Genomic DNA, 19329 nt, shown 5'->3' on the forward strand with positions numbered 1-19329 from the left:
GTAGTGTACATCTTGAATTACACTAGCAATTTTTTGCTCGCTTTAAGCATAAATCTAAACTAAAAAGAGTGAAATTTATGCTTAAAACAAAAGAAAAATTACCAATTGGATAAGAAAAATACAAGCTATGTCTTAACAACCTTTAAAATATTAAATATAAAAAATATTAAACTTATCAAATAAATTCAACTTGTTTAATGTTTAGACAAAAAACTGATTACGTGCATTTATTGCTTTAGTGCTACCTGCACTCATCCTCGAAACCTAGTTTAAACTCTTCAATGTAAATTGACTACAAGATATTTCAAATATTTCAAAAAAGCTCAAGCCATTTCCAACTCATTGTGTCCTTGATACGAGATGATGTAATGATCCTCCATACTGGACCAGCTTGACCTTCTTTTGAAAGAAATGGCAGAAATCTCGCATCAAAGAGCAACTTTTACCGTCACATTTTCCATCTATTAAGGTAGTCGAATTTCGTCTGGTTGAGGTAATAATGGCTCTCGTTCTGGACCGCCGTCACAGAATTACTTGTAGATCAGGGTCCGTATTGCAGAAACTTCCTATCTCAAGTTAAGATCTGACAAGTTCTAACTCAAATCGCCATGGTAACTGAACAGATAAGATAGGATTTTACAGTTAGCATGCTTTTTTAATACGGCCCCAGAGGATAAAGTTTCTAGTTTATATACTGCCTTGACTTGTAGTGTCAGATATGGGAGACTCGTTACATGGAGAAGTTGTCAGAAGGGATATATCTCAGTGTAACATAGGGACAAAAGTGCAATTTCATGCTAAAACACAAATTTCTATGCAATATCTGAACAGAATGAACTGGGGACAAGACTGGGGTCAGATCTTTTTGGAAGAAGAATCTTAAAAATACAGTAAAAACTGCAATATATTATTACAATTTCAAAAAATTGCTTTCTATTTGAATATATTTTGAAATGTAATTTATTTCGATGACGAAAAGCTGAATTTTCAGCATCATTACTCCTGTTTTCAGTGTCACATCATCCTTCAGAAATCATTATAATATGCTGATTTGCTGCTCAAGAAACATTTCTTTATTATTATCAATACAGAACAGAAACAATGAGTCAGATATGAGACGGGAGGCAAATATGTGGCCAGTCGTGTCCTCATTACGACTTCAGAGCTGTGACGTGGCCGTACGGCAAAAATTCAATCATGTTCTCACTCCCTAGTGATGCTGCTACTGCTTAAGGGGAGCAGGAAGGCCACAAAAACGTTCCCAAATGCTACATATGTGTTATTTAAACATTATATAAAGACTACAGAAGTGTAATCACTTTATGGCATCTACGGGAGGAGGAAAAGGACGCTCAGAAAGAATTAATGCTGTCCTAAAGGAGCTGCTCAATATCATCAGTACTGATACAGTCCCTTATGAATAAATTATTTAATAACTGCACGCTGATTCACATAGTTCTGTTGCTTTTTTGTTGCTTTGGTAATAATAATAGCAACAGATGAGACCGTAACATAAATAATTAATGTTTTCTTGTATTTTCTAGTCAGGACATGCATATTCTTGTGCTTTTTGCTTCATTAGCTGAAATGCATAAGATAGAACTGTGCTTGATGGCTGTACTGAAGACTGAGCGTCCCCTTGTGGACAATTGAGGAAATGTATTAGGACAGATCAGCAAGATTTTAGGTCATTTACTCACACACTACCATTGCTGACTAAATTATTGTCTTTACTATTACTATTTTCCATATAAAAAAAAGTTAACAATGGGTTGCAACTGTTGTTTTCGGGTTGGAAATGATTTGAGACTCTATTTATAACAAACAGAAGCACAAAACAGCATTTTACCAAGTACAGAGTCAATGCAATCTTGTTTCCTCAGGGACTAATTTACTTCCTATCTTTTTGAAGGACACACTTAAATGAATCATTCTGTTAAAATAGCTAAAATGTGTTCAATTATCTTGGATAAAATTAAGCTAAATGCCAACTTTACAGATTAGACTTGTCTTGAAAATTGTCTGTGTATTCTCAACACCTCCTTATACACAACTCTCACAGGCCTAGTACAAGTTAGATTGATGTGAAGTGTGGAGTAAATTTGAGCTGGCTGATAAGCTCTAATCTTGAATAACTCCACTAATGCGACTCCATTAAAATCCATTTTGAGACCTGGATCTGGCTCAGCGTGTGGGCCATAAATCAACATGCAGTATTCAGAGGGGGTAAAGATCGAAGAGAATCACATAACCCTCAGGATACTACTTAATGCAAAACACTGAACTTGTAAGAAATGGTCCTTTCTAATTTTGCAAGGAAAAGAAAAAATGTCTGACCTCTGGTCCTGGTGTGACAGCGGCGAGTCTGACGACTTCAGGATATGGGCTGGGTCGCTTTATCCAAGGCTATTTCATATGACCTTCACTAAAGATTCTTCAGAAAACAAAAGTGAGAAATGTTTAGAATGTCAGAATATTCCAGATTCACACTAAGGATGATAACTATAAAGATACATCGCCTCCACTAATATTGGCACCTTTGGTAAATATGAGCAAAGGTGGCTGTAAGAATAAATCTGCATTGTTTATCCTTTTAATCTTTCATTCAAAAAATTCACAATATTCTAACCTATCATTTAAGTAAAACCATGGAAAGCAGGGGGAAAATCTCTTTATGAAATAAATGTTTTTCTGTAGTTCATGTTGACCACAATTATTGGCACCCAATTATTGCAATGTCCTTTATTCAAGATAACAGCTCTGTGTTTTCTTCTTTAATGCCTGAAGAGTTTGGAGAACACCTGACAAGATATCAGAGACCATTCCTTCATACAGAAACTCTTCAGATTCTTTAGTTTCCCAGCTCCATGCTGGTGCTTCTTCTCTTCAGTTCACCTCACGCATTTCCTATAGGGTTCAGGTCAGGCAACTGGGACGGCCATGGCAGAAGCTTCATTTTATGCTCAGTGACACATTTTTGTGTTGATTTTGATGTTTGATTTGGATCACTGTCCTGATGGAAGATCCAACCACAGCTCATTATAGAACTTCTAACAGATGCAGTCAGGTTTAAATTTTTTATCTGTTGGTATTTGCTAGAATCCATGATGCCATGTATCTGAACAAGATGTCCAGGACCTCTGGCAGAAAAATAAGCCCACAACATTAAAGATCCAGCAGTATATGTAACCGTGGGCATGGGGTACGTTTTGTACCAAACCTATCTTGAGTGTTTGCTGCCAGAAAGCTAATTTTTAGTTTCATCTGACCACAGAAGCCATTCCCATTTGAAATTCAAGTTGTGTCTGACAACTGAATATGCTAGAGTTTGTTTTTGGATGAGCAAGGAGGATTTTTCTTAAAACCCTCCTGAACAATATGTGGTGACGCTGGACAATATCATACTCCCAGTCATTCTAGTGTGCTAAATAAATGCAACTATGAATGGGAATATACTTAAGAGATATTTTACTCATTATAATTTCTAAGGGTGCCAATAATTGTGCCCAACATGCATATGAGAAAAACATTTATTTCATAATGTAAGTTTCCCCCCACTTTTAATTGTTTTACTTCAATGAAAGGTTAGCATTTTGTGAATTTTTTGAATGTAAGATCATAAAGATAAACAAAGCAGATTTATTTTCATAGCCGTGTTTGCTCATATTTACCAAGGGTGCCAATATTAGTGGAGGGCACTGTATGTGACCCTGGACCACAAAATCAGTCTTAAGTAGCGCAAGTATATTTAAGGTCATAGTCAACAATAGTACAAAAGTATGGGTCAAAATTATTGATTCTTCTTTTATGCCAAAATCATTAGGATATAAAGTAAATATCATGTTCGATGAAGATATTTTGTAAATTTCCTACCATAAATATAGCAAAAACAAATTTTTGATTAGTAGCATTGCTAAAAACTTAATTTGGACAACTTTAAAGGCGATTTTCTCTAATATTTTGATTTATTTTATTTATTTATTTTTATTTTATATATATTTTTTTTTTGCACCCTCAGATTCCAGATTTTAAATGAGCTCCAGAATTTAAACTGGAAGACGAGTACAATTGTAGAATAAACAGACGCTATCTTTCGATGGTGTGGATGCTAATATAGTTATCTTTATAATTATCGTTATTGGTGTGATTTGGTCTTAACAATACATACATAAACAATAAATACATAAACGTAGCTGTTAGAATCAAAAACCTTTTACTTCCCAGTTCCGTCCAGTTATCAATGGAAGCAATATGTTGACATACAGAACCGATAATGTCACTTCTATTTATATATATACTGACGAACCGTATCCACCTTATTTTTGCCCTACAAGCGGGCGCGGCCATTTGTAAATTTTATGCGTCTGGCTTCCGGTCTCGTCGCGTCCAGCTATTTTTAGGTTGATATTGCAAATTGGTGTCTTACCATGTTGCTTTAATATCTTAATATCTTAATTATGAACACACTGGTTTGTAGTGCAAACTCTTTTACTGTTCACTGCACGTTGTTATTCTTCATGTCCATGTAGAGAGCAGGTCATATGGGTCGAAAAATATATTTTTTGCAGTGTGTAACTATTCTTAAATGTAAACAGTCTGCAAAGTTGTTATCCAAAAAGTGCATAATAAATAAAAATATCGTCTCTCAAAAGAACGAGTCGTCATGTTTTCTAATCTTCTTCCTGTTACCAATATACAACATTTGGTTACACATTTGCATAACCTCGCCTGCCCGCGAAATACTAAAAGTCTGACCTGCCCCAGAAGCAGCTGTGTTCTGCACTGTGAAAGCAAGTTTGTTTTGTTTTGGAAGATGACGTGAAGAATCAGTAGTTAAAATTATTTTTTTTTTCCAAGATACCACAGCAATACAGTTTGTACCACATACAAAGTTTAAACTTAGCACTGAGAATCGTACTGATCAAGTCGTTACTTGCGATGGAGTTTCCGGTTGAGCGGATGGCCTCGAATTGATAAGGTAACATCAATGCCATTTTTTAACTTTATAGCATCTTTGTTTAGAGGTAACCCTTCGGAACAAAACATTAATTATGCTAATAGACGTTTCTTTTTCTGATATACGCATTGTATACGGAAAGAACAATCACAACAGACTTGGCCAGCTGACCAATCAGGGAGTAGACTTATGGAAGGGCGGGGTTTACAGACTTTGAGCTCAGAACTGCTTCAAATGAATAGTTTCGAAGTCATTGAGATATGAGTTTAATATTAAATATATGTTCTGACAAAAGTAAAATGTTTTCTGACCCTAGACGCACTTAAACCTGTTGTAGAGGACTCCAACACAATATTAGGACACTTTAAAACACCACCTGCTCTTTAAGAATAAGGTGGATACAGTGAAGGATCATAAAAAATCATAAAAAAAAAAAAAATCCCCTTACTTTTCCATATTTACAAACTTAAGCAGAATGTTTTACTCCTTACCAGTTTGATTTTGATGGTCCAGGCTGAGATGGATCCTGGTGGAAGAGATTAAATAACACAGCATCAAATCTGGCACAGGCCTGGACCTCATGACCTGACTTCCAGAAGGAAAAGGATTTTGACAGATACCAAAGAGCATGTACTAGATACAAGCTCAGCTTGGAGCTTTCAAGCTTCAAATATCACTATAAAAGTATCATAAAAGTAGACCATACGATTCAAGCACTCATGCTGGTTTTTAACAACTGGATCAAACATCTAACTCAAAAAAAAAAAAAAAAAAAAAAAGGATTCATTATCAAACTGGACATTACTAATTCTCTCATAAACTCTTAAGATGAGCTATGGCAAGATTTGCAGTGAATAATTGCTTCAATTTTGGACTCTTTTATTGTTTGGCTTCGGAATATAATGCATGAGTCATATGGACTACTTGTACGACCAGCTTTATGGTTCTTCTTCATAATTTTGGAGCTTGACAGCCCTAGATTCTATTCTTACCTTGTGTGTCTACAGGAGGAGGAAAGTCATGCAGGTTAGGAACAATACGAGGGCGAGTTAATGACGACTTCTTGGTGAACTACTCCTTTAAATGACAGTATTAACCAGGCCATGACACAACCGTCCCACTGCCCTCCAAGAGATTACATCTGACTCTTGTTATGCCCTGGCAGGGCCAGTGTAATATTTTGGTAACCTTAGGCATTTAATGAGCCTGGTTGCAATAAGACAGTCACGTAGGCTTCCCCAAGAGTCGTCCATTTATAACACTGACAGGTGTTGCATGAAATTCGGCCTCTCTATCAGCTGGTAGGTAAGTAGTCTGAAGAATTGACATCTGCTGAGACAGTTATGCCTGGGTAGGGTGTTGTATTAAGATTCAGGAAAAAAAAAACAAGTATGTACACTACTGTTCAAGAGCTTGAGGTCGATATTTAAAGGTCTTATGCTCACAAAGGCTGCATTTGGATGGTCAAAACTACAGTAAAATTGTGAAATATTATTACTATTTAAAATAACTGTTTTCTATTTTAATATATTTCAATATTGTTATTTATTCCTGTGATGGCAAAGCTGAATTTTTAACAGTCATTACTCAGTTACCTTCAGAAAGCATCTAATATGCTGATTTGGTTCTCAAGAAACATTTCCTATGATTGTGAGTATTGAAAACAGTTATCCAAATACATTTTTTCAGGATTCTTTGATAAATAGAAAGTAGAAAAAAAAATCCAAACAGCAGTTTACAATGAACAGAGCTGGTCATTCAGTATGGCACTGGCAAATCAGTACATATGACACTGACTGAGTAAGGTCATTAACTTATGACCTTTAATACATCCGGGTATTAACTTATTTTTTAATTCAGTCTCTCCCTGGCAGAAGAACTGACTGTGCTGGTAAAAATAAAATGGGCCTTTTAATGATTAGGTCACATCTATAGGTTTTATGTTCAGCGCAAATGGATGTAAGTCGATAGGTCACTGCTGAGTTCACCGTGTACCTTTATTATGTATTTATTGAAGGATGTCTTTAAAAAGAGATTTGATTAATAGTGAGAGTGACAGTTTAAGTGGCAAGATGGGTATGTGTTGAGGTCAGAAATAAGATAGGTAGAGAAGGATGACCGATATGTGTGGAAGGAGCAAGAAAGCATATATAGAGGTCATAGTGGAAAAGGACTTCATTAAATCTATGATAAATTAACATCTAGTATCTGAATGGGGAAAAAAATAAGTCTTTATTGGATCAGGTCGGTTCATTGGCGGGTGTCTTGGTTGCAAATACAGCTTCTATGTATCTGATTGGGGAGAGACAGAATGTCCAAAACTGTCAAAATTACATATTTTGTCATAATTTTGGTTTCTTTAGTTCAAATCACACTGAAAAACTCCTTTACATTCAAATCAGCTAGCCCAGCTAATGCTAGTAAAAACAAAAACAGGCAATGCCTTTTTCAAGGCTTGAGGCCTTCAAAATGCACCTAGCTCTCATACATGGCCGAATACTTTACACAAAATAGTGTATTAACCAAAATGTAAATATATGACATAGTATATTAGAAATCGTCATAATTTCACATTACAACAATAAAATCCATTTTTACGCCAACACAGTAGATTCTAGGAGTATATACAAAATGTTTAGCCATTTCAGTCCTGGCATTGTAAACCAGAGAATGTGTTTTAAGTGATGTGTTCTAGAACCTGGATGAGGATGGTATCTATGATATCACTGTTGTAGTCCACATGCTCCAGATGAAGAGAGGGAATGAAAGACACCAGCAGACGGCTCAGGTTTAGACGCAGCGTCTTTAGTTTAGAGCTGTCGTCTTTCTCTTCCGTTCCTCTCTGTCTGTGTTCCCTGAGCTCTGACAGTTGACTCCTCAGCTGATCACACAGAGTAGAAAGCCTGCTCTTGTCCTCCTCGACACTCTCCAACTAGACACAGCACAGATACAGACACAATCAATATCTATAAATATATTTATAAATGGACATTCATAGTTGCAGAACAGCATTCTGTCACTTGCGCGAAAAATGCTCTCCTGCATTTTCTGATATAACCAGATGTGTCAAAAAGCTCTTTGCTGATTGGCTTGCGAAACAACTGGTTATGTGAATTTCCCACTAGAGTTAAAATTTTTCAACTTGCACAGAAAACACAATTGAGACGAATATTGCACATTTGCAGCAATCGCGTCGTCCAGCACAAATTCGTGTCCTTGACTTTGTATGAGATCTACTCGTGCAAATAATTCAGTTCGCTTTTGGTGTGCACATGCTACAAAAATTAAATACAGTAGTCAACATTTAAAGTAGATCAAAACCTTTCATCAAAGTTGTCCTAAAACCAAAACAATACCCATTCTTGTCTTAGGACAACTTTAACGAACGTTTTTGATCCCATTCAAATGTTGACTATTGTACGTAAAAAATTTAATGTAAATAGAAGCATTTAAACAAGTAAAAAGGCAAAAGCACTTAAACAAAATGACTAAAACTTAAAGAAAATACAAAATATTCATAAATAATATAATAGCATATAAATAACACTAAAATAAGCAACCTTTTTAAAATAATAAAAAGTAACTTACATAATATAGGTAACATTTTACACTTAGTTTTAATTTGTTAATATGAATTGACTATGTTTTACCAAGAGGTAACAATGAGCAGTACTTCTAATATTTCAACATTTACCAGGGTTGTTATTGTTTATTAAAACTAAAATTATTAAAACATTTTTGTTAATTGAAATACACATTGAAATTTACATTGAAGCACTTCAATTAATGAATAAAAACTAAAACTGAACTAAAACTACAATTACGTTAAAAAAAAATTAAACCTAAACGGTAAACAATAACCTAAAAAGCACACAAAAACTAAATAAAAATAAATTAAACCTAATAGTAACATTTAAAAAAAATGACAAAAGCACATAAGAAAATTACAAAATTTTTTAGTTACAGTTAAAAATATAACATAATAATAAAAGACCATTTAAAATTTATGAAATTGTATCTGTTCACATTAATGAACTAACATGAACAAACAATGGATAATTGTATTTTTATAAATTAACATTAACAAAGATTAATAAATGCTTTAATAATATATTATTCATAGTTCATGTTATCTAATGCATGAACTAATGTTAAAGGGATAGTTCACCTAAAAATGAAAATTGTCGTTCCAAACCTGTAAGACCTTTGTTCATCTTCAGAACACAAATTAAGATATTTTTGATGAAATTCATAAGCTTTCTGACCCTGCATAGACAGCAACGCAACTGACATGTTAAAGGCCCAGAAAGGTAGTAAGAACATCATTAAAATAGTCCATGTGACAGTGGATCAACCTTAATTTTATGAAGCTAAAAGAATACATTTTATGCGCAAAGAAAACAAAAATAACTTTATTCAACAATTTCTTCTCGTCCTAAGTCTTTGATGCACATTCATGAAGCTCTTGGATTTCATCAACAATATCTTAATTTATGTTCTGAAGATGAACGAAGGTCTTACGGGTTTGGAACGACATGAGGGTGAGTAATTAATGACAGATTTTTCATTTTTGGGTAAACTATCTCTTTAACAAATGAGACCTTATTGTAAAGTGTTACCATAATTTAATAGCTGAGGGTAGTGACAACCATCCCACAGCTCATATCGATCACCTCTGGCTCCTACCCTGCTGATGAGCTGAATCCTTTCGTCCTCCAGGGCGGCGCTGTGCTCTCTAAGCACCTCCAGTTCCTGACGGCACGCGTCTCTCTCCTCCGCCGTCTCGTGCATCAGCTCCATTAGCTCATCCTGCCACTGTTGCACCTCTGCCAAGTTACATTCCTCTTCCTCCTCCCCTTCTTCATCATCAACATGACCTTCATGATGCACAACCCCTTTCTTCTCATTTTTCAGGGGCAATTCAATTATCTGCTCCGCAGCCGAGTTGTATTCCCTCCCTGTCCCAGATGATGCATCTCTTTCACATGTCTCTTCTGCAGCGGCGGGCCCCTGATGCGACTCAATTCCTTCCATCATGCCGCACGCAGCTTTGCTCACGAGTGTGTCGAATTGAGTGAGAGTCTTTCTCTCCTCATTCAAAGCAGGCCAGAGTGTCTCAGAGCAGAGCTCTTGTGGCAGGGTGAGAGAGGGGACAGGAAAAGATGGCGTCACCTCCATCTGTGTTTCTATGGCGGAAAACTTTTGTTTTACTCTAGAAATAAAGAAATAAAACATAAACTAATGTTTATAAATATTATATGAAACATGTTTACTATAGAAATATGTAAGAGGTCAAAAGTTTATATACACCTGCAAAATGTGAATCTGCAAAATGTTAATTATTTTACCAAAATAAGAGAAATCATACAAAATGCATGTTATTTATTGTTTAGTACTGACCTGAATAAGATATTTCACATAAAAGACGTTTACATATAGTCCACAAGAGAAAATAATAGCTGAATTGATGACCCTGTACAAAAGTGTACACACACTTGATTTTTAATACTGTGTTGTTACCTGAATGATCCACAGCTGTTTTGTTTTGTTTTTGTTTTGTGATAGCTGTTCATGAGTCCTTTGTTTGTCTGGAACAGTTAAACTGCCAGCTGTTCTTCAGAAAAATCCCACAAATTTTTGGTTTTTCAGCATTTTTGTGTATTTGAACCCTTTCCAACAATGACTGTATGATCTTGAGATCCATCTTTTCACACTGAGGACAACTGAGGGACTCATATGCAACTATTACAGAAGGTTCAAACGCTCACTGATGCTCCAGAAGGAAAAATGACACATTAAAAGCTGGGGGTGTAAACTTTTGAACAGAATGAAGATGTGTACATTTTGTTTAAATATTATATTTTTTTCATTTAGTACTGCTTTTCAGAAGATACTTACATGTTTCCCAGAAGACAAAATAAGTTACATTTATCCTGATCTTCAAATTCCAAAAGTTTTCATCCCCTGGCTCTTAATGCATTGCATTTCCTTCTGAAGCATCAGTGAGCATTTGAACCTTCTGTAATTTTTGGAAAGGGTTCAAATACACAAAAATGTTGAAAACTCCTAAGAATTTGTGAGACCTGTGAGAATTTTTCTGAAGAACAGCAGGCAGTTTAACTGTTCATGACAAACAACAAACTCATGAACAACTCTCACTAAACAAACAAAAAAAAAGGTAACAATACAGTATTAAGAATCAAGTGTATGTAAACTTTTGAACGTGGTCATTTTTATAAATTCAACTATTATTTTCTCTTGTGGACTATATGTAAACGTCTTTTATGTGAAATACCTTATTCAGGTCAGTACTAATGAAACCCTGCATTTTGTATGATCCCTCTTATTTTCATAAATTAATTAACATTTTGCAGATTGTAAACTTTTGACCTGAACTCCATATAATTCCTACCTTCTTAGAGAGTTGGAGAGAGCAGTCAGGTTAATGAGCGGCAACGGGGACCTCTCAGCTAAAGACCGTCCTAAACACAAAATAAATACTTAAAGGGACAGTTCACTCAAAAATGAAAATTCTGTCATTAATTGCTCACCCTCATGTCATTCCAAACCTTTAAGGCCTTTGTTCATCTTCATAACACAAATTAAGTATCATAAATATCTTAATTTGTGTTCTGAAGATGAAGCTCTTATGTGTTTGGAACAACATAAGGGTGAGTAATTAATGACAGAATTTTCATTTTTCGGTGAACTGTCCCTTTAAGTTATAAAAAAAACAGTAAAAATGTGCATGTGCACATGTTTATGTGCACAGAGGCAATAAATATATTTCCACATACTTATCCCAAATGCAGGAAACACTATTACATGCTCAAAATTTGTCTTTTTTCAAAATGTGACCTTCAGTGTTGATTCTCCACAACTGAGAAAAAACTCATTGTCAACAAAAGCCAAAATTTAAGGGGTCTCTAATGAGGCATTTCATTAACACAACCAAAAGCCACATCAGAGACCCTTGAACCACCCGGTAAGGCGGGTCAAAGCTATTTTAGCATGGCTTTTATGTGGCATTGCATCTTTACCAGACATAACAGAGGCTGGTGGATGTCTGGGTGCCTGAGTGGTTGTTACCACCGGAGTCTGTGTGCTCTGAAAGGAGAACACAAGTTTCTGATATCACTTTTTGATGAATAATCAGCTTATTAAATGTAAAAACATTAAATGGAAACACTTTTACAAATGCACCTAATGAGAGAATCAGTCAGCTGATTCATTAGCATTAGCTACTTGATTCTCAAGTTGAGTAGGTTGTAAATGTTCTTACATCTGGAACGTTCTCCTCAGACAGACTCTTGGTATTTCTCCTCCTGAATAAATACAGTATGTGACAAATATGATAACGGTTTTAGTTTTCTTAATAATGTCAGGTAACAGTGACATAACGTACTGGCGTTTAAAGGGTTTGGGGTACGGCTTCTGATCTTCCTCTTCATCTTCTAGTTCTTCCTCTACCAAGCAGCTCCTGTGTGGAGCTCAAAGTAAGGTCACAATAAAACTAAAAATAAGCATGTTTAGAATCCAGAAAGGAGGTACAGCAGGCTTAACAAAACAGAACTTCAAATCGTGGGGGGCTGAACTGAAAATACCGAATCTAATGACCTACTATAGAAGTAATGGCAGTTACTCCTTCCCATCTGTTGAGCTCAAATAATTGGCTTCCTTTGGGTTCCTTTAACCTTCATACATCTTCTCAGATATCTCAGACCCATTCAAACCCTTCCCTTTTTTACTCATGATATCATTGCGTAACTATTTTGTTTGCCGTCACCTGAACTGCGGGTCGTAGTTCATGCTGCAGAACCATTTATCCGGCAGCTCAGTGATGGCATCTGGAAGCCTCCTCCACTTCAGGCAGCTGTCACACTGAACCCACACTTGATCTGGAACTTTCCTTTCAGAAGACAAAGGTAAGATTAGGAAATATTAAAGAGATAGTGAAGAGACAGTGAAAACTCTGTCAGCACTTATTCACCCTCATATTTTTCCAAAACCAAGACTTTATGTCATCCAACGAACAACAAAAAGAAAAATTGTGAAGAATGTTTACAATGGATGCTGACTGAAGTGTTCAAACTTCAGAAAGCACACAAAAGCACCATAAAAGTATCATTTTTATGAATGAATCAGCTGATGTGGTTCGCAAAACCATTAATGATTTGATATTTTTTTGATATCTTAAAAACTCCAGCGCTCATTCAAGGAGTGACATTTTGCAAAATGGCTTTTTTGTGCAATTATTAATACCATTTTTTCATTTTAATTTTAGTTTAAGCATTAATCATTCTGTTATGTGTTTTTTGTCTTATTATATATAGTAGCAGAAAGATTTTTTTAAGTTTTTTTTTTAAATAAGTCTCTTCTGCTCACCAAGCCTGCATTTATTTGATCCAAAGTACAGCGAAAACAGTAACAGTAAAAAATATTTTGAAATATTTTTACTATTTAAAATAACAGTTTTCTATTTTAATATATTTTAAAATGTAATTTTTTCCTGTGATCAGGATTCTTTAATGAATAAAAAGCGTTTATCTGAAATAAAAAGCTTTTGTAACATTATACACTATACCATTCAAAAACTTGGGAATTATAATATACAATTATAATTATAATATACTTATAAAAATTAAGAAATTATAGAAATGAACTTTATTTATATTTTTTATTTTTTTATTTATATTTTCTTAACATTTTTATTTATTTTAAATTGATTAAAAGTGATTTTAAAGACATATAATGTTACAAAAGATTTCTATTTCAGATAAATGCTGTTCTTCTGAACTTTCTATTCATCAAAGAAACCTGAAAGAAATTCTACTCAGCTGTTTTTCTAACATAATAATAATAAATGTTTTTTAAACAGCAAATCAGAATATTAGAACGATTTCTGAAGTATCACATGACTGGAGTAATGATGCCAAAAATTCAGCTTTGAGATCACAGGAATAAATTACATTTTAAAATATATTCAAATAGAAAACAGTTATTTTAAATAGTAAAAATATTTCAAAATTTTTCTGTTTTTGCTGTACTTTGGATCAAATAAATGCAGGCTTGGTGAGCAGAAGAGACTTCTGTAAAAAACATTAAAAATCTTACTGTTCAAAAACTTTTGACTGGTAGTGTACAGTATATATTTATTTCAGCTAGTTTCTATAGCAACATTTTTCATTTTCATAAAGTTAATTTTTTTTCTCTAATATTTATATTTTATTATAATTAAGCTTTGTTTCAATTACTGTGAATGATTTGAATAGTGAATAGTTTTAGTTAACAGTAACAGCACTGATTTTGTGTTCTATGCGGACACGTGTTTCATATGGGACTGGAACAATATAAGGGTGAATTAATAATGACAGACTTTTTATTTATTTAATGACAAGTTATGGACAGAAATACTCACAACACATCCTCTATTGCTACTGTGCACTTGGGGTCCTCTTTCTTTCGTTTGTAGCGGATTTCGTTCCAATACTCCTCCAGCTTTATGCTGAGGTTGTGCATGATCTTCCTGTACAAAATAGTGCCTTTCCATTAAAGTAACCCAAGGGCATCATTAGGGGTAAATACCAGCACAGTGATAAACAGCATTTGTTGAGCGCACCTGTATTTATCGGTGTCATCAAAGTCTTGTTTGTTGTGAGTGGGCTGAAGGAAATTGCACTCTATAACACCAATAACGCCCACACCTTTTCTTTCAGTCTGTTATGAACGCAAACCATGGCTTTTAGTAGTGAATTAATGGGTAGAGGAAGCAAAAGAAACATGCAATCGTTTCTGATTACCTTACATTGGCAGCTCACTTTCACATATGGCTTTATTAGCCTGTTTTTATGGTACATCATAATCCCATAATGCTCTTTGCTTTTGGTGTTGTATCCGAAAGTGATGCGTACACGCTTGTTCTGAGCCCTGAGTTAAGAAATGCTGAGACGGTAATGATGTTATGTGTGTGCACTCCAAAAAACAATATATTTTATAAGGATACAAGGAATGAAGGTCTGTAGTTGTCCTGTGCAATAAGAGCCAGACTTTTGGATATCAGCTGACTCTTCACTCTTTGCCCTCGAATAATGATCTGCATGTGAGGCTTCAGGTATAAGATGCTGCAGTATGCCTACATTATAAAAACATTAAGAAACAACTTTCCTTGTAACCCATCACAAAAAGGCCTTATTTTTCATCCCTTCCCCTCATTTCAACATACAGTTGAGGTCAAAAGTTTACATACACCTTGCAGAATCTGCAAAATGTTAATTATTTTACCAAAATAGGACCGATCATACAAAATGCAATTGATTTTTTATTTAGTACTGACCTGAATAAGATATTTCACATGAAAGCTGTGTGTTTTTGTTTAGTGATAGTTGTTCGTGAGTTCCTTGTTTGTCCTTAACAGTTAAACTGCCTGCTGTTCTCCAGAAAAATCTTTCAGGTCCCACAAATTCTTTGGTTTTTCAGCATTTTTGTGTATTTGAACCCTTTCCAACAATGACTGCATGATTTTGAGATCCATCTTTTCACAATAAGGACAACTGAGGGACTCAAATATTACAGAAGGTTCAAACATGCAAGTATCTTTTGTAGCTTCTGAAGGTCAGTACTAAACAAGAAAAATATGATATTTAGGCAAAATTAGAAAAAAAAAAATGTACACACCTTTATTCTGTTCAAAAGTTTACACCCCTGGCTCTTAATGCATTGTGTTTCCTTCTGGAGCATCAGTGAGTGTTTGGACCTTCTTAGTTGCATGTGAGTCTCTAAATCTCTGATATTTTCTCTTGTGGACTACATGTAAATGTCTTTTATGTAAAATATCTTATTTAGGTCAGTACTAAATAAAAAATAACATGCATTTGGTAAAATAATTAACATTTTGCAGATTCTGCAAGGTGTATGTAAACTTTTGACCTCAACCGTATTTGCCTCTTTTCATAAAAACAAAGACACAATAATGTATATTTCTACTATTATTGCATATAACATATATAAATGCATTCCACATTCTTGTAAGATGCTCACCCGTAAGGAATATTCACTTTCAGGGGTCATGTTGCTCTTGTCACAGATGTTCGCCCTAATCAGAATGTCATATTTATCGGTGTCAAAGTCAAATTCAGTCTCGCCATTTGTGGTCCTGAAAAAAAAAAACAATTTACAGTATAAATTCACAACTTTTTTCCTCACAGTTGTGCGTTTATGCCTCATAATTCAGATTTTCTTCTCAAAATTTTTGGTGTACATCTACTGTAGTTATAAACTCACTATTATTGTGATATAATAGTAGAATAAATATAGAGTAGAATATAAATATAGAGTTTACATCTCACAATTCTGTTTTTCTCAGAATTGCAAGAAAAAGGTACAGACTGTGAGATATAAACTCAGAATTGCAGAAAAAGTTCATAATTGTGAGAAACAAAGTCACAATTACTTTTTATATTTTTTATTCCATGGCAGAATAAAAATCGTTACACACTCCGTGGTATTGCAAGATGGTGGTGCCCTTGCTCCAAAAGCTATAACAAAACATCCTTTTTTCTTTAAAATGGTTGCTTTAATTGTGTTTGTTATATATTTTTTAATTAAAGTGGAAATCATTTTACTAAATAATGTAAACTTGACTGACTGCTTCACTTCCACTTTAAATTATGAACAGCTTTTCTTACCAACAGGCTTTTTGATCCCAAACCTTTTGAACCATAGTTGTACATCAGATCATCCCAGCCATCAGTCATTTGATCTATTTACTCATGCATCCATTTCTGCAAGTATCCAGCGGAGCTTACGTGCGAAGGTTCCAGATGATGATGCGTGTTCCTGTGGGTCCGGCGGCGCTGATGGCGCGGAGCTCTGCAAACAGCTCTTTCTCTGAGTTGAAGAGCGAGTGTTTGAGGATCGCTCTCAGACTGGCTCCATCCTCCACGCTGGTGAGGTCAAAGGTCAAGAATTCAGTTTATGTCAAAGTTTGAGAAATACATGTATATAAATGCATTTAAAATACTAATTACAAGTCATTTAGGATCTTTGAACTAGCTTTAATAAAACTGAAAACAAAGCTGTAGAAGATTACTGGTTATGTCCATCGCGTCTAAATGTGATCATGGGCACCAAGACTCGCTGTGCTCCGATGGCCTCAAGGTAAGACTGGGACAGGAGTCCCACACTCATGGTGTCTCTTGTCTTCGTAAAAACAATGGCATCTTTTCCCAGACGCATGGACCCTGACTTAAAACCATTGCCGTACACACCAACTGGAATGTGAAATTTCGCTGCTTTCTTCTCGCTGAAACCAAAGCTTAAAAACCATCAGAAAAATGTGTTAACATGCATATATATTAGCATTTAAAGACTTTGGAATCAGTAAATATTAATTCTTTTCATCAAAGATGCATTAAATTGATCAAAAGTGACTTTTTATTAAGCATAAAATCAGCAAATTAGACAGGTTTCTGAAGGATCACGTGACACTGATGACTGGAGTAATGATGCTGAAAATTCAGCTTTGCATCACAGGAATAAATTTCATTTTTTTCTTTTTACTGTTTGATCACATAACTACCCCTTTAAAAAATTTAGAATGGTACATCTATAGCAGTATATCCCACATCTGATCATACTTTCATAAAGAGATTACTTAACAGATCACCTGCTCAAAAGTTTACGCTAATAAGTAGCTGTATTCATTCACAGCATGATAAGTATAGTGATTACAAGAAGCCAATTAGGTGTCCTTAATTATTCTGGCAGTGGGCCCCAGCAGCCAGTGTTGGTTTAATGTTATAGGCTTTTAGTGCTAATGACATAAGACCACTGTGAATCCCTTGAATTAACTGAATAAGACTTCTTAATTCTGTCACAATTATAGCAACCAGTAATTACAAGTCCATTTCACAGACTTTTTACTTGCTGTACTTAAAATGAATAATAAATTAGCTTAAGTGAATGGACGGGCTGTAGTGCTTTGTACCTGAGCATCTTATGTAGTCTGGCTCTGGTCAAACCCTCCCCGTTATCCATAAACGAGAGGCAGTCCAGTCCTCTGATGCGTGTCCAGTCTATCCAGATCTGTCTGGCATGAACATCTGGGTCATAAGCATTATCTGCAACACAAGTCACAGTTCACAAACTAAAGAATATTTCGTAACTGGGACAGCTAATGCGTTGTTTTGAAATATGACACAAGCATAATGAAAAGGCTTTGAGTAAAACACTAAGTTTAAACTTGTCTAAACACTACCGGTCAAAAGTTTTTGAACAGTAAGATTTTTAATGTTTTTTAAAAGTCTCTTCTGCTCACTAAGCCTGCATTTATTTGATCTAAAGTACAACAAAAACAGTTAAAGCTTGAAATATTTTTACTATTTAAAAAACATTAAAAATCTTACTGTTCAAAAACTTTTGACTGGTAGTGCAAGTCAACATAGGAGGAATTTAATGAACTCACCAATCAGCTCAGCTATAGCACTGAATGGCCAGGTGTGACTTGTGGAATTAGCGTGAAGAAATTTTGGACTGATCTGCATAAAGAAAATAGGATGCTGATTGGAAAAATGTGAAAAAAAAAAATATATATATATACATTCGAAAGCAGTATGTTGTTGCATGCATTTTGCAAATTATTTATTTTAACTTGCATCTTGCAATTACTACACTGATTTTTCAAAGTAAAAAAAAAAAAAACATTTCTTTGCAATTATTTGTGAAACTTACTAGCAATTTCTGAGTCACCAAATTTTTTCAGTGTGTTACTATTTGTAAATAATGTATATTTATTGTCATAGAATTTGATTTTGAGGTAGAATATTATAGATGATTATTTAAAAAAAAAGACATTTTTAACAATAAAATTACAATTAAAAATGCAAAAACAAAAATATAAAAAATACAAGCTTAAAACTATTGCATTCTTTCACCTTTTGGAATCCAAGAAATAACAGAAAGAACATAGGAGAACATAATAAACAACAACAAAACTGATAAATGCATTTTACTTACTGTGCTCAGAGGAATGCCACGTTTTCCATTTGCCATTTTTGCTAGAAGACCTGTGTTAGATTTTGAAGAAAGCTGCAGAGAGGGGTTTGTTAACTTACTGAGGACCGCTTGCTGTCTGCGTCCAGATATAGCGCACACCCTTCTCTCACACTCCAGCTATGCACCCGCTGAGACTTCTAAAGGAGTTCCTCACATATTGTTGTGAGCGATAAATGCTGGTACGAATGTGTAACCGAACACATCTTTATTTACGTCTTGGAAATGCTGCTTTTATTTAAGCAGGTGCTTTACATGCTAGTGTATATACTGTACTACAGACAAAGCAAGGATGCTGGATATTCAGTGGACTCTTCCAAACT

At 34.8% G+C, this 19329-nt stretch overlaps 1 protein-coding gene across 3 annotated transcripts; it reads right to left on the reverse strand.

Annotated features, from left to right (window-relative positions):
* Window positions 1–7174: 7174 nt before the first annotated feature.
* morc3b (MORC family CW-type zinc finger 3b) lies at window positions 7175–19230 on the reverse strand. Of its 3 annotated transcripts, XM_051108854.1 has the most exons (17): window positions 18971–19230; window positions 18420–18492; window positions 17943–18075; window positions 17046–17270; window positions 16762–16899; window positions 15995–16109; window positions 14961–15089; window positions 14758–14877; window positions 14577–14674; window positions 14376–14483; window positions 12744–12866; window positions 12363–12437; window positions 12240–12282; window positions 11998–12064; window positions 11370–11439; window positions 9644–10169; window positions 7175–7889 (listed from the first exon to the last, which is right to left on the reverse strand). In XM_051108854.1, exons 1-17 carry the CDS (start codon window positions 19004–19006, stop codon window positions 7635–7637), a joined length of 2334 nt encoding a protein of 777 aa, XP_050964811.1. In that variant the 5' UTR covers window positions 19007–19230; the 3' UTR covers window positions 7175–7634. The 3 variants fall into 3 exon arrangements, with proteins under 3 accessions (XP_050964811.1, XP_050964808.1, XP_050964817.1); XM_051108851.1 differs by having other exon boundaries at window positions 18420–19230; XM_051108860.1 differs by having other exon boundaries at window positions 7698–7889; window positions 9631–10169; window positions 18420–19230.
* Between the last annotated feature and the right edge of the window lie 99 nt (window positions 19231–19329).

Source organism: Labeo rohita, chromosome 1 (assembly GCF_022985175.1).
Source record: "Labeo rohita strain BAU-BD-2019 chromosome 1, IGBB_LRoh.1.0, whole genome shotgun sequence".
Taxonomy (NCBI): domain Eukaryota; kingdom Metazoa; phylum Chordata; class Actinopteri; order Cypriniformes; family Cyprinidae; genus Labeo; species Labeo rohita.

Bases quoted from the DNA above. Each gene is read 5' to 3' on its own strand.
- morc3b (XM_051108851.1), bottom strand. From the start codon at position 18,579: ATGCAACAACATACTGCTTTCGAATGTATATATATATATTTTTTTTTT. The intron at 18,076-18,419 runs GTGAGTTCATTA...CTTGTGTTGCAG, and splicing joins TGCTATAGCTGAGCTGATTG to ATAATGCTTATGACCCAGAT. The intron at 14,878-14,960 runs GTATCCTTATAA...CTCAGGGCTCAG, and splicing joins ACTACAGACCTTCATTCCTT to AACAAGCGTGTACGCATCAC.